Genomic DNA, 21,727 nt, shown 5'->3' on the forward strand with positions numbered 1-21,727 from the left:
CACCGCTCCCGTCGCTGCCTACTCCGCCTACACATACGCCGCTCCCTACTCCGCTGCTTACCTTCTGAAATAAGCTCAACGATGTATTAAGATCAGCTAAGGAATGATAACGGACAAATAAATATTTAATATTCTGGCCATTTAAACGTTATTTCTTATTTATACAACCCTATGAATACAAATGATATGAATGTTACAGTTAAATCAAAATACCGTTTTTGATATCCGCCAAAATTAAATTGGATGTTGTATTCTGTAAGCGAGAGACTTATTTAATGTAGAATGCATCTAAATTGAGTTTGTCATCGAAACCTAAAGAAGGCCTAATGTTATTGCGACCTTTCGATTTGACATTTCGATGATTAAAAATAACGCAAAGCATTCAAAGGCAAAATATTTTCGGCATTCAAAACATTGGGTACAAGTGACTAAGTTAGGTTTAAAAAACTCCGGCACTAAGAATTGCTCTCGTATCACGGGGACTTTTACAAACATACAAACAACGGACACAAAGTGCAACCAGGCCCGAATCAATTATTTGTGGATCACACAAATAATTGTTCCCGGTGGGATTCGAGCCCACGATCCCCCGAAGCAATGGTAGTAGCGTGGCGACCTAAACCACTTTATTTAAGTACATAAATATGGTGGTCGTTTCTAAAACATCTATTGCAAAACAGTTACGAAAGACAGTCATTAACTTGGACTGGATGCTGAAATCGACAGAAACACCCATCAAAAGTGCTCAATGTTCAATTTCATTTAATTTTATTCTAGAAGTATCTAGTAGTGTATGCTTGTTCATCGTCAGATAAAGTTATGTAGGATTATATAGAAGGAGTGGGATATCGTCAGAACTTTTCCTTGGGCAAAAATTACTTATCTATAAATATGGTAAAAGGTAAATGATGAAAAGCTAAATTGATATGATTGAGGTATGAAGAGATAACGGTGGTTGGTTTTCATAAGAGCATGGAAACGATAGAAAAAAATATATCGTATACACCCACTAAAAGAAAGTCTTAAACTATTTAACTAAAAAATAAATTCAAAGAAATTAGTAAAAATGTCGAATGATCGATCATAGTAGATTTTATACAATCAGGAGAAGTAGCAGATATAAGAAAGAGTAGATTCAAAATATAATACACTAGCTGACCCGCGCAACTTCGCTTGCGCCACATAAGAGAGAATGGGTCAGAATTTTCCACGTTTTTGTAACACTTTTTTACTGTTACTCTGCTCCTATTGGTCGTAGCGTGATGACATAAAATATGCTTTTTTTTTTCATGAAAAATATTCTTAAAATTCTCTCTAATATAACGAAGTCGCGCTAAGGCATATCCGCCATTAAAACAGTTGCCATGACAACGGAATTTTGTTAATTAAATGTCATTATTATATTGATTATTCGCGACTTCGTTCGCCACCTGAATTTTCCCGGGAAATGCGTCATTTTCCCGGGGTAAAAAGTAGCTTATGTCTTTTCTCAGGTATTAAAATATCTCCATACCAAATTTCATGCAAATTGGTTCATTAGTTTTGGCGTGATTGAGTAGCAGACAGACAGACAGACAGAGTTACTTTCGTATTTATAATATTAGTATGGATATAAGTATGGATAGTATGGATTGCAAAAAGTCCTAAGTACTTTTTAAAATTAAAGGTTACGATACCTATTAAAAGTACAAGTCGAGAGAGCTTAAATCTGTAATAGGTGTAGAATAGATTCATTATAGTATATTCATCGCGCTATGATAATCTAGGCTATGCACTCAACAATTTAAAAACATTACTTGTACATATTATAATTATAGGTTATCTTGTAATTAACTTTTTTTAATTGTTTCTCTCGAAATTATGTATATCTAGATTTCTAGATATTTCCCTAGCAGTAACTGAAACTGTTCAGTAATGAAAAATTGTAAATTAATATTAATAATTTATTTCGTTATCGCAATTGTTTAATTTTCACACCATCTATATATAATTTAAGTAAATGTTTCGTTTAACAGAGTAGTAATTTTTAGTAACAATAATTTCAATTAATCGAGGTTAATAGGTTCAATTCAGAATAAATTAGGAAATAAAAGAGATGTAGTTGTCTGTAAGAAGCGCACTAAAAGCTCACTGTATTTATTATTATAGCTTGCCCTATAGATAATTCCTTTTATAAACGTCTGTAATAAATATACTTATGTATCAAATATTGTTCCGAAATTCCCAAAGCATATGCTATATTATTCCGTGTATAGATTTTAAAAAGTTGATAAGGGTTTGAAAAATAATTAGAATCATTTGAATCACAGAATAATAAATTTATTTGTCCGTTATATGATTGCTTTGCCAGTCAATATACATCGTTGAGCTTATTTCAGAAGGTAAGCAGCGGAGTAGGGGGCGGCGTATGGGTAGGCGGAGTAGGCAGCGACGGGAGCGGTGTACGCGGAGTAGGCGAGGGGCGCGGTGTACGCGGCCGCCACCGGCGCGGTGTACGCCGCCGCTACTGGCGCCGTGTACGCGCTGTACAACAACGCGGGGTTGGGCTTGGGCTCGGCCACCGCCAAAGCCAGCATGCAAGCGACGAAGAACTGAAAACGACAATAGGTAAATAATACACGGTTCAAATTCTTTAATTGACAGTTCATCAAAATGGAATTAGCTCATGACCGACGGCTAAAAAATCATCTGACAGTGAGTAGAACCCGTAACTTAAGGATCAAATTCTCAATGCTCTATTGTATCCCTGGCCCAAAAAAACAGATTGAAAGATAGATTAAGTTGTTATTTATTTGTAAACCTCTTTCTCAACTTAATTTTCCTCTCTTATTATTTAAGCACCTACTTCATTTAATCTCTGCACCACCCCAAGGTAGACTGGCAGAAAATGCCTTTGGCACTAAGCCTTTATACAAATTTTGTATAATAAGTTTAAATAAATCAATAAAGGTACTTTTCCCAAAACCGAAATTTTTAGAATTACTTACAATCTTGAACATTTTGGATAGTGTTATCAGTGTACAGTTGTTGGACTGAATGATATCAAAGGCTCTGCACAATGCATCTTTATAGTGATTGATGAAGGACATTGGACATGTAGGCGTAGGTCACGACGGGACGGCGCGGGCCGAATACCGATGAGTTTGCAGCTACTGGTAGGTCAGATACTGAGAGTGAAATGTGTTGTATGTCAGGCTTTTTACACCATTCTAAGCGATTTCGGTCAATTTCGTAATATAAATGGTAATGGTTTAGGTCGCTACGCTGATACCACTGCAACGGGAGGTCGTGGGTTCGATTCCCACACGGAGCAATTATTTGTGCGATCCACAATTAATTGTTTCGGGTCTGGTTGTGCTTTGTGTCCGTTGTTTGTATGTTTGTAAAAGTCCCCGCGACACAAGAGCAATTCTTAGTGCGGGAGTTGTCTTTAAAAAAAGATTTTTTTTTTTAATTTTTTTTTTTAAATTTTGTTTTAAAAACAAAATAAAAAATAGAAAAAAATATATATTCAAAACCATACTAATAAATAAATGAAATAATAATATTATTTAGTCCGAACTCTACTTGTTTCAAACGTAGCCCTGTCTTTTACCCTTTCAAAATTTACCAGAATTAAAAAGGCCCATATTGGACTTATTAAAATGTCAGTACAATCTTTGATTTTACCAAGATGTAAACCTGTCACCTAAAAAGACATCAGGCCAATTGAGAAAAAGTAAAAGCTAAGTATTGGCATGATCGACTACGAACCAGTGGGCTTACTCACGACAGAATCAAATTTAAATTCGATTGAATCAGTTGCTCAATTCTCTACTGCTATCGACTACCGACAACCGACCTGTCATCGAGAAATTCTGTATGAAAATCTGATCAGCGCCTCTGACGGGCGTCGTAGGAAACATTTTGGCAGTACATGCTAAATGTCAAAATTTCAATAGCTAGCCGGTTAGGTAGCTAGTCGATAGTGGTAGAGAATCGAGGTACAGATTCAAGCATATGTCAAATCGGACTTTTAAATTCTAAACTAGCGCGTGAAAATTAAATTCAATCATGCGCTAGTTTGAAATTTAAGAGTTTGATTTTACATTACCTGGAATCTCATAATCAAAAGCCATAAGGTACTTTCGGAGTTAATAGAAGGTGAAACGCAAAAAAACGACCTTCCGTTAAACTAAACTAACCCATTATCACTTTATCAATCTGTTATATTCATTTGTCCTCAAATTAATGCACGTGTAACACATTAATTAAAAACGTAAAGTACAAATGAAACAGAAAGCATTGAGCAATACATTCTTCATTGACACTATCGGACGAGACTCGAGACGAACTCATCATTATTCAGTGCGCAGAAGCATGCACGATTAACCTCACATACGTAGCCAATTGTCCTTCTGAATTTACTATAAAATTCATTGCAGATGAACTTTTGATATCATTCAGCTAAATAGCAGCTCAGTGTTAACAATCATTCAAAATGTTCAAACTTGTAAGTTTAACCTACATTTCTATAAAAAAACTAGAACGATATATAGCACGATTCCCTACAGTTGGTACAACAGTTACAAAAACTTGACATTTAAAATGCTCTGAACAATTAGTTCCTACGACAACCGCTAGGGGCGCTGATCAGGTTTTCAGATATTTTTTTGCAATAGCTAGCTGGTTATCAAAAGTCGATAGTAGTAGGGAATCGCCTCTCTGAAAGGTACAGTTTCCAATTTTAATTATTTGGCATTATTTGTTTGTTTTTCAGTTCTTCGTTGCTTGCATGTTGGCGCTGGTGGCTGCTGAGCCCAAACCCAAGCCAGGAGTATTCTACAGCGCGTACACGGCGCCAGTGGCGGCGGCGTACACCGCGCCGGTGGCGGCCGCGTACACCGCGCCCCTCGCCTACTCCGCGTACACCGCTCCCGTCGCTGCCTACTCCGCCTACACATACGCCTCACCCTACTCCGCCTACTACCTGCGCTGAAAACTGGATAACTGCTGAAATAAAAATATGCATCAATAAATTATAGTGACAGTCATCAGTACATATGTTTTTTTAATTTACACTCTAGTACTTTTAAATACTATATAGACCACACACAACCGCTTCTTTTGTCTGAGGAAACGAAAATACATTCCCATCCGATAATTATATATCAAGTAAACAACGCCTATATGATATCCAAAAAATACAAACAAAACTTGACGTATAAACTTAAATATAATATGAAAATCTTTAATAACTGAATATTTTGTGAAGAAATATTACTAGTCCATTGAAATGTTACAATTTGAGGGCCGAATATTGCATTTCTTAGAGGACGCAATTTTATTTATGGAATGTGTAGGGGGGGTCAATAGAAGCTTAATTTGAAGTTTGTGGGGTCGCCACACTTGTCCCCCGGCCGCCATCTTGGAAAAGGGGGTGGAAACACTTTTTTCGCTATATCTCGGAAACTATGCGTCTTACAATAAAATTGTAAAAGCATAATTTGTAGTAAATTATTTTGCCGACGAATATGTTTAATAGCTTTTTGCCCTAAATTGACAATTAAAGAAGTTATAGGCAAAAAAGTGAAAAATATTTTACAAACATTTTCTTCTTCGCTCTATAAGTTTTTTTGACGACAGCCGCGCGGATCGATCTCTGAGGTTAAGCCACGCTTGCCGAGGTGGTTCTGTAGATGGGTGACCAATGTACAGATATCGAGTTGCTCCGTGTTGCGGAAAGCACGTTAAATTGTGGGTCCCGGCTGTCATTTTCGAAGATCTTTGACAGTTGTTGACAGCAGTCAGAAGCTTGAATGTCTGACAACCAGTCTTACTGAAGGGTATCGTGTTATATACTAGGTAACTGGGTTGTGGAGGTCAGATAGGCAGTCGCTCCATGTAAAACACTGGTATTCAGCTGCATGTGGTTAGACTGGAAGCCGACTTCAACATAGTTTGGAAAAAAGACTAAGTTGATTTATATATATAGAAAAATTTTATAAAAAAAATAATCACTTTTGCTTATAACTTCTTTAATTGTTAATTTAGGGCAAAAAGTTATGAAATATATATGTAGGTAAAATAATTTGCTACAAATTATGCTTTTACAATTTTATTGTAAGACGCATAGTTTCCGAGATATAGCGAAAAAAGTGTTTCCACCCCCTTTTCCAAGATGGCGGCCGGGGGACAAGAGTGGCGAACCCACAAACTTCAAGTTAAGCTTCTATTGACCCCCCCTACATGTTCCAAAAATAAAATTGCGTCCTCTAACAAATGTAAAACTCATGTAACATTTCAATGGACTATACATGGCGAGTACGGTTCCGTGCAACGCCAAACTTCAATAATATCGCATTAAGTATTCTCAGTTGGATTACCTCACGGAAATTATTATCCAAAGTCTTTTTAATTATATAAAACTATAACCCGTCTACATATAGGTACAGTACTGAATTATACGTACATTTGTATGGCTCTAAAACGTTTGACAATATCTGAAAGTGTTTAACTTTAATTTATTTAATAAAATGCAATGTTGATTACTAGATAAAAACAAATGTAAAAAACCTGTAATAATGTTTCAAAAATCAGTTTTTTTTTTGTAGTCAAAGACATTTTTCTGAAAGACCTAGTCAACTAGTTTCAAGATTTATTCCAGTCAAAACAACACCTGCTTATTGGTTCACTAGAATAAGTCGTCAAATGACTTTGAACTATGACAAAAATAAATAAGACAAATAATGTTTATTTATGTGTAGAATAAAAATGAATTATTACATAAAGTTTGTTTTGAAACTAATTTCAGTAGAGTTTTGGATTTATTAAAGTAAATAAGTAAGTAAGAAACAAAGACAAAACTTGCAACTCGGTCATTACAACTTTTATTTACAGTCGACCACGTAGATGTTATTCTTTAAATGTTACATCTTATTAAAAAGTGTATCGAATTTTTTGTAAACTTATGTAAAAAAGACAGAGAAATTATTTCATTTAAGCCATCTTCTATGTTCCATAATCCATCTTCTAGTTCTGAAATAACAGATCCTAGGTCATGAAATAAATAGAGACCGCAACGAGTGATGGCGAACAGGGCCATACGGGGATACGTGACCGTCAGCTTTGGAGCGGCATGTGTCCTCGCCGGGACTCCCCCATGGGACCTCGAGGCTCGTGCCTTGGCGGAACGTTACCGTCAGGCGAGAGCAGAGAGGAACACGGGGACCGGATTACTACCAACGGGGGCACTCGCGCGGCGTGAGTGCCGCGACGAGATCCTCCGGCAGTGGTCCGAGCGGTTGGTAGAGCCAAGCGCCGGTGTTTTGACCATCGGCGCTATCCGACCGGTCCTGGATCGATGGGTCAACAGGCGACACGGGTCGATGACCTTCCGGCTGACGCAGGTCCTCTCCGGGCACGGTTGCTTCGGGAGATACCTGTGCCGGATCGGCAGGGAGTCGACGATGGCTTGCCATCATTGCGGCTGTGCCGAGGACACGGCGGAACACACACTCGCCGTGTGCTCGGCGTGGTCGGAGCCGCGCGCGACGCTTGTTGACGCCATCGGAGCCGATTTGTCGCTCTCGACCGTGTGCCGGGCCATGGTCGACAGTGGCGAGGCATGGAGCGCCATGGTCACCTTCTGTGAGGAGGTGATCAAGCGCAAGGAGGAAGCGGAGCGGGTCAGGGAGCTCGATCCCCTCGCTGACCCAAACCGCCGACGCCGCGTCGGGCGCAGGCGGGTGGCGCATCTGCGCCGCCTTCCTCCTTAAGTGGAACCTCCGGGTGACGGAATCGGGACTTCCGCCGCCCACAGGAGAGGTGAGGTTCCCAAGATAGGTGATGGGCGGGTGGTGTCACGTCCATCGTCTATGGTGTTTCATGCCGTCACTATCCACCCAGGCGGCATCACCCAAGGTAGGGCCCCCCTACAGGGGGCGAGCCGCGCATGGCGTGCGTCTTGCGGTACTAGCTTATTGCGGTTATCCCGGCGCACGTCTTTGCGGAAGCGGTTGGACACTCGTCAGGTTTTTAGTGGGCTCTAGCGCGGACCACATACCCCGTTTGCGCAGTCCCAGTGCGGCGGGGACCTAGCCGGTGGGTCGACCTTTACAGCGACCCCGATTGGTTTACCTGACGAAAAAAAAAAAAAAAAAAAAAAGGTCATGAAATAAATGTAAAATACAATAATAATATTGTTTTTAAAAATCAAAGGAAAAGCTTGGGGTAAAAGCAACAAAAAAGCATGAATGTATTATTCTCTCTTTGATGGCTAAACGTGTGCATAACCATAACGTATGTGATTGCCGATAAATAGGTTTTGGGTTCGATTCCCGTATCGATAAAAAATATTTTAAGATTTTCCAATTTCTGTTCGAATAACATAGAAGCCTAGATTTTTGGTAGCATGTTTCATTTGGTAGAACCTATGTATTAGGCTAACTAAATAAATGATGACATTTCGGTGTTAGTCATGCTACTAAGCTTACACTGGGTTATGAAAACCGTGATATGATGTGATAATAAGATGTCGTATTAGGTATCGGTCCAGATTAGTCAAATGAAAAAAAAATAAGCATAATAAAATAAGCAGTGATAGCCGAGTGGTATAAGTTGACACCTCCCACGCAAGTGGTTGCAGGTTCGAACCCAAGGCAACACACCAATGACTTTTCGAAGTTATGTGTGTATTAGAAATAATTGTTACAGGCTCCAACGGTGAAGGAAAACATCGTGAGGAAACCTTGCATGCCTAAAATTTGTTTAATACATTTATTGAGGGCATGCAAAGTCCCCAACCCGCATTTGGCCAGCGTGGTGGACTCAAGGCCTAACCCCTCCCTCATTACGGGAGGAGACCCTTGCCCAGCAGTGGGACAGTAATGGGTTAAATTTAATTTATTTTTATAATAAAATATATCTCAGTTTCCTGAAAAGAAACATGTGTACACAAAAAATTGTTTACAGAAGAATTTTTGGCCTGTAAAGTATTCATTCGTCAATCATTCTATGGCCATCAAAACAGCTTTTGTCTGCAGCACGCAACGCACCTTGCCAAACCAAATAAAACTAAAAACAGAACTCTCACTTGATGGGAAAGTGCGAAATGCATTAACAATTGAAAGTGAAACATTTCTAATCACCGTAACCGTTCACAAAACTACTAGATTTCAGAATAGTAGCCGCTCATAGCCAGTCACGCTCATCAGTCGGTAAGCAATCTGTGGGTTAAGCAACCCTTATGGGTGACCGTTTTGTGGTATTTGAACTGAGCATCTCCTTGCTTCGAAGAGTACGGTAACAGTCTGTTCTCATTCCATTTTTATTAATTAAAATAACAGTCGTTAAGCATGTCAAAGGTTGAAATGAGTTGAACAACTTTAGTACTAGGTTGGTCAAAAAGGTAGATGCATGAGTAATCAGTATAAGTCGTCCAATTTAAATAGGCACATTGACCTCCAGATTTGTCGCAACTAGATACAGCATTGTAACTTGTAAGCGCAGGCACGCGCGCACTGACCTCTGACGCAACCAAACTCGCGCATCTTGAATGCTGATATAACCGCATTAAACACAATAGAACCAAGAAAACAATAGAAAAAATATCTTTTGTATGCATTAACACTCTTTAAAGGAATTCTAGAGGCATTTTTTTGAAATATGGTATAAGTATTTAGGAGTAATTTGCAGCTATTCTAAATTATCATAAAATGAAAGAAGTAGTTGTCTATAAGAAAATCTGAATTTGCTTGGTTCACTTTTGCATGAGTTCGTTTTTGATGTTTATCTTGAATTCGGAGCAACGTTGCACATGACGCGAGTATGTGCGTTAGCAAACCCTCGTAATGTCTTGAAATTTCTTTCGTACGCACTCGACTATTTAAACTGGAGGGCGTAGTTCAATTGTATCATTCACTTATCTCGTCTCCAACAAGACAAACAAACAAATCTAATCAAAATGTTCAAGCTGGTAAATAAAAATTTACTCACTTTAAACTGATTATAATCAATTCATTCGTCGTGGTCCTTGCACAGTGAAATAATTCAATAACTAATAACATAAATTACTGAAACAATATTTTCTATAATCAATAATTTATTTTCAACAGGTGATCTTTGCTGCCTTCTTCGCCATCGCGGCCGCTAAGCCCGGTATCCACTCTGTGGCTTACCCCGCTCCCTTGGCGTACACAGCTCCCGTGGCAGCGGCTTACACCGCGCCCCTGACATACGCTGCTCCTTACGCTGCCCCTTACGCTGCGGCTTACACAGCTCCCGTCGCCGCCGCATACACTGCAGCTTATACAGCTCCCGTGGCCGCTGCTTACACCGCTCCCGTTGCTGCCGCGTACTCCGCTCCTCTCGTCGCTGCGGCTTACAAAGCTCCCGTTGCGCTCTTGAAGTAAACTGTGTTATTTTAAGACTGCGAACCCACAAATAGACATGACTACCTAATATAATATGATGTTTTTTTTTAACAATATCTGCGGTTAATTATGACGGTGGCAAAAATACCTCTAGAACCAAAAAGAAGTATTATGATGCGAATGTGGAACTGTAGTGTTTAGTGATCGTAATGAACTGAATTAAACCTTTGTGTGTTAACTGTTAGGGTTCAATTCAGCTGTTCTACCGTTAAGTTCCGCTCACTCAATAGTTAGCCTCTTTATACTAATGGACAATTTCTTCGGATTGTCCTTGCTTCGACATCAAGAAAACTGGGGTTTGGTAACTGGATTTCATGAAGGAGTTCACTTTAAATGAAATGGTGTCTATAAATTCTTAAACCATTTTATTCACTTCGTACACAACTTACACAATTTAAACATGTCATAACGGTTAGGGAAAGTACTTCAACACTTGAAAATAGAGTAGAACAAACGAGTATTTAATACGCATTGTGAAGTAACAGGTAACGGTGAACAATATCATTGTATGATATCAATAGAATATATGTTACATCATACGAGGGTTGTTTAAAGGGTGTCGATTGTGCCGGTGTTCACAATGACGTCACAATGCCCCTCTGAACTGACTCAATGAACTCACTGAAGCACCTCATTGTGACGCTGCGATTATTTCTGTATGTATAATGAATGGACCTATTAACGAAGCTTATACAATGAAGACTAAAAACAAATGTTTCGGCGCGACACTGAATGGACCAGGAATTTAGGTGATGTAAGGAGTTACAGGTTTATCACAAAGAAAATTCAGAATTTGTGTTATTTAGTACCAACCCATATTATCCAAATTTTGAATACATTAAGTTATACTAATTGAAATTTAATATTTAAGTTATTTTATGTAAACTTGTCCTTGATTCTCCAATTCTTTAGCTATCTAAGTTTGCTTAAGGAAAGCTATGAAAATCTGAACCCTTTGTAAATCTTAAATTACTATTGTGCTACGAAATACTATCTTGTACTACTAATTACTTTGTGTTTATTTGATAAATCGAATACAATATTTATCAAATCCTAATTGAAGTAAATTTCGAGAAAATCTCTACAGCTTTTCAGTTTTATTACTGTCTCTGCGTAATATTATTTAGTATTATTTGATTTATCATGTGAAATATAATATACTAGCTGACCCGCGCAACTTCGCTTGCGTCACATAAGAGAGAATAGGTCAAAATTTTACCCGTTTTTGTAACATTATTCAATGTACTCTGCTCCTATGTGTCGTAGCGTGATGATATATAGCCTATAACCTTCCGTGGTCAAATCGGACCAGTAGTTCCTGAGATTAGCGCGTTCAAACAAACAAACAAACTCTTCAGCTTTATAATATTAGTATAGAGTATAGATTTTCTATTAACAACTAATTTGTACATAGTAATTACCAGAGGAAGTCTAAGCAAAACCACGTCACTGTCGCTATAAATAAAACTCCTTTGTGATTTTTAATCACCGTACGATTATGTCAGCAATATTGGTGTCAATGACTTTGAACCATATTATGTAAGTATTTAGACATGTCTCACTTTGACTCATTGGGTTTTTACAATTAGAACAAAAGTGTTCGGCTTTGAACACATTCAAGACTAGTTTTAGCAGTGAAAAGTAATTATCTTTAATCACCATCCATTTATAAACTACTTTGAAGCAAAAACTGTAGGCTGACATCTTAGTAGAAAGCCTTGACACGCCCGATCTGTTTAAATTACAACAAATAATTCTATGTATTTAGAAAAAAAAGAAGCTGTATCAATAAGTCACTGTAGGCTGCATAAGTCTACAGTTGCGCAATTCTCTACAGTCTGTACTGCCGGGTATCGAGAGTTTGACATCTAAAATTTACTGCTAAAATAGTTCCTACGGAGCCCGCTAGAGTTACTAATCAGATTTTGGTGCAAAATTTCTCGATAGCTAGCTGGTTGTCGGTAGTCGTTGTGGTAGAGAATCGAGCTGCAGGTTACTGATGTTCTAAATTCTAAATTATGTATACCTCCGCCAGGCATATAAGGCTCTCTACGAAGTTGTTGGACTATAGTAGTAAATTTTATCTATTTAATTTTTAGTTGCGTTGGTTGATTGTAATTTATCACAAGACACTTTGATGAAGAGACAATAATGTCGGCGACGCTTAAGCTATGATGTAGGAAAACTCCTATAGAATAGAGAAAGTACGTGGGAGTTAAACGCGTACGTTACTTTGGTGAGCTTACATCTTACATCAAATATAAATTTTCATAAAAGACTAAGATCAGAAAATTAGTTGTTCAAACAAAATTCTCGCGATCGAACCTTATGTTCCATATGCCATCGTATCTGATTCGGCAGGCTGATATGGCGGTAAATAAAAGTATTTGACCGAAATGAATAATATTACATGATTTGATTTATTGATCGAGAGAACATGGATAATGGACAAGAACGATCAATACAGAATCGGCACCCTGCCTCCTGTTTCTTATCCTTATGGACAGAATAGACCCCATTTGAAATACTCACTAGCTCAAAATAGTCGAAAGGTTACAATGACAACTAAAATAGTCTTCAGGGTGAATAGTTGTACGTACTACAATGAGCAATAAAGATAATCCTTCAAAAGAACCGATTAACGTCACATCGTATTATGTCCTGCTCATAAAAAATGCACCACCTGTATTAAAAGATAATCGTAATAAAATGAAGTTCAAGGCTGTACCAAGTTGGGCTAGTATTAACCGCGGCCTTGATCGCTAAACGAGTATGTCGCCCACCGGTCGAATGAATGTCGCTACTCGCTATGAGTTGCGTGTGAGTACTTTACGTACAGTGAATAGAATGTTCTACAGGTATGACCGTATGACGCGAGATCCTTACGCCTTGATTAGACCGCTCGACCGCAAAGACGCTACTGCCAAAATACAGGCTGATGTATTTTTTATGTGCGAGTTTGTTTGACATGCATTCTTTTGCACGGCTTACCGTAAATGAACTTGAAGGTCCAAATGAGTCGATATTAGACGGCTACCCGACACCACGCATCAGGCGACACCTGGATTACGGGTCATCTAAAATATTTTGTACGTATTCGTCTTTTTTAATTTGTATTTAGTTTATTGTATTACTATGGGCCTCAGTTGCCTGATATAAAGAAATAAATAAAAATAAAACAATTTAATCTAAAGCCTAATGTCAGCGTCTTTAATTATTTTGTTAAGTTTAAGGGATCTTAAACATTTTTGTTATCCGTATTGTGGTTTTGAAGGCTAACATACTACGAGGTTAGTGGCTAAGCAAATATCGCAATAGTAATAATCACATTTAGTTGTGGAGACTTTTTAATAGAACATTTATATAAAATAACAGTAGTATAAATAACCTAAGAAAGAAGAGTACAAAAAGACTATTCTTGAAAGCTATAACAACATACCTACTCTTTCGTTAGCAATATCTTCATTTTTATTAATACAAAAAACGAACTAGATCTTTATATAAAAACACAAGCTATCAATTATACTATACATGAACTAAACACCTATATTATATTCGACTTGTTATTATTGTCCAATTACTGCATAGCTTTATCGCTAAATCTATAATAGCCTTAAGGCTACGATGAGTTAATCGATTGTGCAAAAAATATACTCTAGTTCTTTTAGTCGATAAACTATAAGCGAATTTTAATATACAGTGCAATTAATAATCGATTTAATTTTTCAACGTCTTATTCGTATATTTTTGTAGACATGCATTAAAGTTATTTATAACGAGTTATCTAACGTTTTAATCAATAGCTTAAAGTATTGTTTTGATTTAAATGTATTCTCGCCCATATGGTAAGTTGGCAATATTATCAGACTCATTTGTGTTAGTTTTTACTCTGTCATGCCTTTAATAGGGTGAAAATTATATTTAAAATAATAAATAAATAAATATTTTTGGACAACTCACACACGGTCATCTGATTCCAAACTAAGCAGAGTCCAAACTAAGCTTGTACTATGGTAACCAGACAACTGATAAACATAATTGTATACTTCTAAATACATACTTATATAGATAAATTAACATCCAGGCTCAGAACAAATACTCGTAAAGCCAAAGCCAAAGCCCATTAACAGCAATTAATAGAATATAGAATTTGTAACAACCTGTACATTCTAATTCAAAGTGCAGTCGAAATTATTCAAGTCGCGTATGGGTCCCGATCGCGCACGTCTTGCCAAGGTGCGCAGGCGCCGAACTGATGCCAACACAATGGAGGTCATCATTGAATCCTTATAAATTAGCTGGGATGTCACACCATTACTCAGTACTCGTGGAACTTAGCTAAACAATCAACATGTTCAAATACGTAAGTATTTTTATTGATTCATTCATTTTATTGAACCATTAAAAGTCACACTTATCAAATATCTGTCAAGCCGTCACAAATTGAATGTAATAAATGGCTTTATAACTTAAAAAAGCTTCGTTACTAAGTTATTTACGTTTCGCTTGAAACCGTAGCATGATTTATTATTTCCTACGATTAATTTAGAAATAATGTTATAAGCAAAGATTTATTAATTTCTTAATTGAAGTTTTTTGTATAGCATTTGAAGTTTTTTGGATAGCATTAAAAAATACTATACTAAAAAATCAATCACGAATTAACACTCCTTCTTTTGAGCAAAATTAATCAAATACAGATATTAACCTCTACAATTCAGTTGGATGAGAGCTGCCCATGCAGGACATAATGTGAAATTTTGTTGTTTATGCCCATGTTTAGCAATGGACCTATTTTCACTGACATAATACTTGATCCTCTTTTTATTTGCAGTTGATCTTCGTCGCTCTCCTGGCTTTCGCCTCAGCGAAGCCTTTGGTAGTGAGCTACGCTGCCCCTGTGGCTGCGGCATACACCGCGCCGGTAGCAGCCGCGTACACCGCTCCCGTCGCCTACTCAGCCTACAGCGCGTATTCGCCCTACTACTCTGCTTACACTTATGCCTCCCCATACTCTTACTACCTATAAAACGACCCGAAAAATGATTATTTATAACCAAAAATGCAGCATTCCAGTTGTTATGTAGCTTTTAATTAATATAAATACAGTCATCAGCCACATTTGTTGTTTTATTTTAATCATACGACTGTCAGTTTAAACCGCAATAATTTTATTTGTTAACCGTAGCGCGATTCTGTACAGTCGGTACTCCCGACTACCAAAATTTTGACACTTAAAATGTACTGCCAAAATATTTCCTACAACGCCCGTCAGAGGCGCTGATTAGATTTTCATACAACATTTATCGATGACAGGTCGGTTGTCGGTAGTCGATAGTAGTAAAGAATCAAGCTATTATGTATATTTATTAAGTCAGAAGCCATAGAAATAGAAAACACCATACAATTCAATTAAAAGTATTTACCCGCGATAAATGACAAAATAAAATGTTCGCTATAACGATTGAAGATTGATCATGACTTCATCATCAAAGCAGACCAATAATCAGCACGAACATTGGTACAAGCTTTATTTAAACACTATCATTAGTCATAATGACTATGCATTTTACGTAACAAATATAATTAGTGCACGTCGCCACCAGAGAAGTCATAAATCGTGAATTTTACTTTCACAAGTCCACGTATGCATTGTATTTATATAAATTGTACAACATAATGGCATTGAATAGTAAATCTGTAAACTACTCGAATTATCCACATACAGTGGGTCCGGTTAAAACCAGACATACGAGTTTATTTAGTATCATCTAGCGGAGTCACGGTCGAAATGTTTGAACAAACTAATGATTGATGACTCAGTATTTGCAATTTTGTTACAAAACCTAAGAACAATAGAGTCTAGTCTCGAGCAGTTCGAAGGTATAAAACGGTCTCGGAGGATGAGTAAGCCACCATTTTGTACCATACCGTGAAATCTACGAATATGCTGACTTTGGTAAGGAATATACAAATTGTTTAATCGCTGCTGCTAGCTTGTTTTAGTTGACTTTAGAATTCACGCATTCTGGCCAAATGTTAACTATACTCCTTCGAAAAACCAAATCCTGTATTTTATGTTCCGGTAGCAGGCCTGTGAATCTGGATGAAAAATACACCTAAATAGAAAATCAAATTGCACCTAACGGAATAGGATTCAATTGCAGAATAGGAAAAGGTTTAGACCCTCATGCGATTGATAATCTTGCTTGATTACTACCCGGACTATAAGTTTGTTTAGAACTGGGCTCCCTCAAAAATAACTGAGTAGAGTAAGAATATTTCAATTATTAATTGAATAAATGTATTATTTGCAGATCATATTCGTCTTAATACTGAGCGTCACTTTAGCCAAACCCGGTGGAATTCACACCTATCCTACATCTTACCAATACATCGGTGCGAAGACTTATCTACCGGTCACCTACGGCTATCTATCTCCCGGCGCAGAATACTCATCAGTATTAGATCCACATAGTGCTGTTGTATCGCCTGGTTATGCAACTTACTCTAGCCCTAATGTGGAAGGCTCGTATCCAAGATCTTATTCATCTTTAGCATACGGTTGACCGATAAAATTAAGTAAACTTGTAAATTATGAAAAAATATTTCGTCTGTCACCTGTATTTTATTATTTTAGTAAAACGTAATATAACCTTAAACCTTTTCTTGTTACAAATGATCACGTCTCTACCAATACGTTAGAGTTCGTGAGTTTGATTCCAATAAGAATTCAATAAACCAGTGATCCAGAAATTGTGCCGAGCTGGTTATATTTTGTGTAAATTCCTCGCGCCAAACTTTACTTCTTAATATATACCATGGGTTTTAATATAAAAAGTAAAGAATTTAAAAAAAAAGATATTGTAGAGCTGATAAAATAGCTGTTCACATAAAAATATTTTAATGCGATTTTAAACCTTAAAAAGTCAAAGACATCGTCGCAATTGAATTCTTAAAAGAAACAATAAAACGATTATAAGTGACTATTTATTTTTGCAATATTTTTTAGAAAACCTTCCTACGCACCATTAGTATCAATAGTATTTGTATGTTGTACATTTAAATATACAAAAATTCTAATAGAATTTATAAGTTTCAGTCAAGACGTTTCTAAGTGATATTCGAAAATGAACTTCCGGAGGCTTTTGACGGCGAATATATAGTTAGACAACACACATGACTAATGGATCAATTTCACGGGGTATTGTAGTGATACTTCCTAGTGTATGGTGTGTACAGAGTAGTAATGAATTCATCGGCTTTGTGTTCAGCGACCGGCCGCTACTTGCAAGGACAATAACAATTTCGGAACGTATGTTTCTGCCTTTATACTCCTTAGCCGCAGATTATACATTCTTTTGTTTCTCTAACAACTATTCAACAAGGCCTTGGCAATACATTTAAAGAGTAATTTCTTCCATACAAATATTCATTTGTTTCTATGTTTGTCTTCAAACTCGGCTAAATATATAAGGTAGGACATTTTTCATGTCACTCAGTGCAAATTGAAGAGTGTCAAACTTAACAACACAATTTCAAAATGACGAAGACACTTTTGGTAAGTATTTAAGTATTATTACAGCTTCATTTGGATGTATTTATTCTTTTGTTTTTTCGTATAAACTGTTTGGACTTGTTGACTGTTTTACAACTACAATAAATGTTGAACTTTGAACAAGTATAATAATGAGGCACCTTCAAATCGTAATTTGCATACTGTTTCAAAAAATAAATAGCTAAACTGTATAGTAGATAACCTGTTGCAATTTAACATTACAATCAACCAAAAAACGATACAACATAGTTTCAATATCATTGTTAAAATGAGATATCAATTGAAGCTTAGTGTCTCATCATGTTTATTGAAAACTTAACTACCTCAATAGATGGCCTAGCAACCGTTCTAAAACATTAAAGTACAGCAATTTCAAACATTGTTTTATATAGAAAGAAGAATAACAACTAATCAAAATTGACACTTTCAGATCACATTGTTCGCGCTCATCGCAGCAGTATCGGCAAAGCCTTACTGGCCCAGTCCGTACTCGGTAGTCGCTGAGCCAGTAGTATCACCGTACCCGGTCCAGCCCGTAGCCTCAAGCTATGCGTACGACTACTTAGGCTCTCCCGTCGTTGGCCTGTCTGGTTACGAACCAGCTCTCGCCTCATACACACTCCCGTACAGATACGGTTTCGGATACGCTGATAACTACTGGAAATAAATCTATTTTTAGTAAAGTTTGATGCATGTTCATCGTAAATGTACTTGGTAAAGTAACTGCGGTGTCTGTGCATCTTTACGATGACCGATCTTAAATATCTGTAAGCTGTTTGTTATTATAAGTGTGGCTATCTATATTGTGTTTTTATTACCCGGTCCATTTTAATTTTTAAGTGTCAATTTTGTGTTTGATACACCAAATTTCTTACGTTTTTCTATATAAAAATTAGTCACGAAAGCAAACAATTTTTTCCTTAGTTGACTGTTACTATAACTACATTAGAAATACTAGTCTATGGGGCGATCTCCTAACATTTTAGATTAATAGACTACCGCGGAGCTATCCATAAATTTTGCATTAAAATCCGAAGAAAGTAATAAAAAATCAAAATAACTAAAATGATTGATACGATAGTAACATATGTATGAATGAAAACAGCCTGCTTTGTCTTACTTAGATACCAGAAATCAAATAATCATTTATTACCTTTAATTTATGTTATGTAGAACCTTATACGGTAACACACGCGCTACAATCATACGTAAATCTATAAACAGTTCATTTATAAAATGCTTTATTACGATGCATGTAGAAACAATAAATAAATAGATATAAATATTAATACATCTGTCAGTATTCACAACTTAACCATCACGAATGTCTCATAAGTTCATTTCAATGCGCTTTATATTGCCAACCAATAATAATAATTGGACAAAATATACATTCATATAGAGATGTTATTACCTTACCTACATAATGATAGTTTTTTTGTACCTATTGGATTTTATACCGAGTAAAAAAGCACTGTTACGTTACTTATGGTATGTAAACTGACAATAAGACAAGTACCAATCCGACATGAAATATTTTAGGGCATGAGAGTTTAGAGATTATCTTTGTTAGTAAAAACTTTAATTCGTATAAGTGTGCGTAGGTAGACCGTATCCCTCAATAAAAAGTTTTGAATTTTTGTGACGCGACATTCTGAATACCATAGAATTCATACAAGATTTATTATTGATTACTTAGTCTTGTGTATGTAGTGTGATTTTATTTTGCTTAAATTATAAGATATTTCTTTCAAAAAAAGATAAAAATTACATTCACTTTTTACGCCCCCAGCGTTTGCGAGGCAACCAAGAATGATGACTCGTATAGTCTTCAGTCGACATTCTATAATTATTGTTGTATCAGCTCTATAAAGATACAACAGAAGCAACAACTGGTCGAGTGAGCTAGTCGATCTGCGGCTCGGAGATAACTCCCATGCGTGTTGTTCTCAATTCAAGGCCGCGCCGTGGTCGGTGCCATGCACTGCACTCGGTCTGCACTAGCCATTCATCAACCAATAAAACTACACCTCAATGTATTAATTAAAATATATTGCGATGATATACTTCTATTGAGTTATGATACATTTCAATGGGTAGTACTGGATTGTAGATCATCGTATAGTTTTCCTCCTTTCGCTGTATTCCTATATAAGATGTAGAATAATAAACCAAATATACTTGTCATATAATAGCGTTTTTTTACTTCTACTGAGTTATGATACTTTTCATCGTTTAGTATTTGATAGATCATCGTATGGTTTTCCTCCTTTCGCTGTATTCTACATATTTAATGTAGAAATATAAATCTGAAATGTCTGTAATATATACATTTGCATGGATTTTGAAGAGCGACAAAACTGAGAATGATCTGAAATCTATTCCTATGAAACTGGTAAACGTATGTCTTGATAGCAACTCTAATACAATACAGTTGTGTAAAAAACGTTTTAAATTATATGGTACTAAAGTACCAATTTATTTCTGAATAAATATAATAATAAAATCTTGAAAAAGGTTGTTAATTTTGTCTGATATTATAACTCCTCATGTGCTTTCTTAAGGAGATTAAAATCTTACCTTTAATTACCGTGTGAACGAAATCGAAAACTTACGCAAGTATTGTTTTGACCTTTAAAACAGACATTATCAATTCTCACCTATAAAATAACTCCTATATTTAATCGGATCTTTTGCTCTAAAATTAGCCTTCGTCGCATAAAGGCATCCGTTGGAAGCTAAGGTCATTGCTATTGCAATTGCAGGCTGCATAGTGCGTGAGTATAAAAATGGAATGAGCCCTTCGTAGGGCATCATTCACCCCCGTGAACGAGCCACACCCAGCAACATGTTGAAACTGGTATGTTTAAATTTATTTCATTTATATTCTGTTAATTTAGTTATCAATTAAGAATAAACCTATACTTACCTAAATCTTTCGCTAGATTGCAAGTTTCGAAAGTGAAAATAAATAATAAAATAAATTTAACCCATTAATGTCCCACTGCTGGGCAAGGGTCTCCTCCCGTAATGAGGGATGGGTTAGGCCTTGAGTGCACCACGCTGGCCAAGTGCGGGTTGGGAAAAGTGAAATAGGTAATTTTAGAAATCTTATTTCGAAGCTTGAATTGAAAGAAATAACGCTGTTTTCCGCTGTAATATTTACTATATGTTAAACATTAATGGCATATGTAAGTGCCTGTGTCAAAATATCAATCACATTTTGTTTACGGATGTAAGTTGATTGACAATCATACATTAAAGGGCAACGACCTTTCACAGCGTTGAGTATCGACCTATTTATATTTTCGTAAAGATATAGGTACTCAATTTAAGTACTTCAAACAATTTAATAAAACACTTGACTTGTAGAATAATTGAATATACGTTTACAAATGTTTTTAGGCGCCGTATAGAATATTTTGATACCTTGTTACGATGCCTAAGAACAGGGCCGATATTTTCTATTGACATAGTTTATGTACTTGTTAAAAATATATACAATAAACTAGTACCGTGATCATCAAGACTGTAGCCTTGATTAATGAAGAAGGTTTATGGTTAAAATGTACAATTTTGATGCTAGAAAGTAATTTAAACTCTAAACTCGCAGAACATCTCGCTGAGAGCATAACGCCTTATAAAAAAAATAATCAACCACCAAATCATACGAAAGAAAAGGTTCTTTTATTTTTGCTCGCGTTATATATAAAATCATTTTTTTTTCAGTTCTCCTTCCTGCTCATGTTGGCGGCGG

At 36.5% G+C, this 21,727-nt stretch overlaps 4 protein-coding genes across 4 annotated transcripts; 3 read left to right on the forward strand and 1 right to left on the reverse strand.

The window, feature by feature from the left end:
* Positions 1-2,297: 2,297 nt before the first annotated feature.
* LOC142978362 (uncharacterized) lies at positions 2,298-3,114 on the reverse strand. Its single transcript, XM_076122782.1, has 2 exons — positions 2,988-3,114; positions 2,298-2,591 (listed from the first exon to the last, which is right to left on the reverse strand). The coding sequence occupies exons 1-2, from the start codon at positions 3,087-3,089 to the stop codon at positions 2,370-2,372; spliced, it is 324 nt and encodes a 107-aa protein (XP_075978897.1). The 5' UTR covers positions 3,090-3,114; the 3' UTR covers positions 2,298-2,369.
* Positions 3,115-4,405: 1,291 nt separating this feature from the next.
* Positions 4,406-5,039, forward strand: LOC142978363 (uncharacterized). Its single transcript, XM_076122783.1, has 2 exons — positions 4,406-4,492; positions 4,760-5,039. The coding sequence occupies exons 1-2, from the start codon at positions 4,481-4,483 to the stop codon at positions 4,976-4,978; spliced, it is 231 nt and encodes a 76-aa protein (XP_075978898.1). The 5' UTR covers positions 4,406-4,480; the 3' UTR covers positions 4,979-5,039.
* Positions 5,040-9,889: 4,850 nt separating this feature from the next.
* On the forward strand, positions 9,890-10,445 carry LOC142978299 (uncharacterized). The gene is made up of 2 exons (XM_076122675.1): positions 9,890-9,955; positions 10,095-10,445. Exons 1-2 carry the CDS (start codon positions 9,944-9,946, stop codon positions 10,389-10,391), a joined length of 309 nt encoding a protein of 102 aa, XP_075978790.1. The 5' UTR covers positions 9,890-9,943; the 3' UTR covers positions 10,392-10,445.
* A 4,185-nt stretch (positions 10,446-14,630) lies between these two features.
* On the forward strand, positions 14,631-15,533 carry LOC142978300 (uncharacterized). Its single transcript, XM_076122676.1, has 2 exons — positions 14,631-14,775; positions 15,247-15,533. Exons 1-2 carry the CDS (start codon positions 14,764-14,766, stop codon positions 15,439-15,441), a joined length of 207 nt encoding a protein of 68 aa, XP_075978791.1. The 5' UTR covers positions 14,631-14,763; the 3' UTR covers positions 15,442-15,533.
* Positions 15,534-21,727: the final 6,194 nt, after the last annotated feature.

This window comes from Anticarsia gemmatalis, chromosome 14 (genome assembly GCF_050436995.1).
Source record: "Anticarsia gemmatalis isolate Benzon Research Colony breed Stoneville strain chromosome 14, ilAntGemm2 primary, whole genome shotgun sequence".
NCBI classification, from domain to species: domain Eukaryota; kingdom Metazoa; phylum Arthropoda; class Insecta; order Lepidoptera; family Erebidae; genus Anticarsia; species Anticarsia gemmatalis.

What these genes read in the sequence shown, in the direction of transcription:
- LOC142978362 (XM_076122782.1), bottom strand. Translation starts at nt 3,089, where the DNA reads ATGTCCTTCATCAATCACTATAAAGATGCATTGTGCAGAGCCTTTGAT. An exon ending in TATCCAAAATGTTCAAGATT is followed by an intron (nt 2,592 to 2,987) that starts GTAAGTAATTCT and finishes TGTCGTTTTCAG; the next exon opens with TTCTTCGTCGCTTGCATGCT.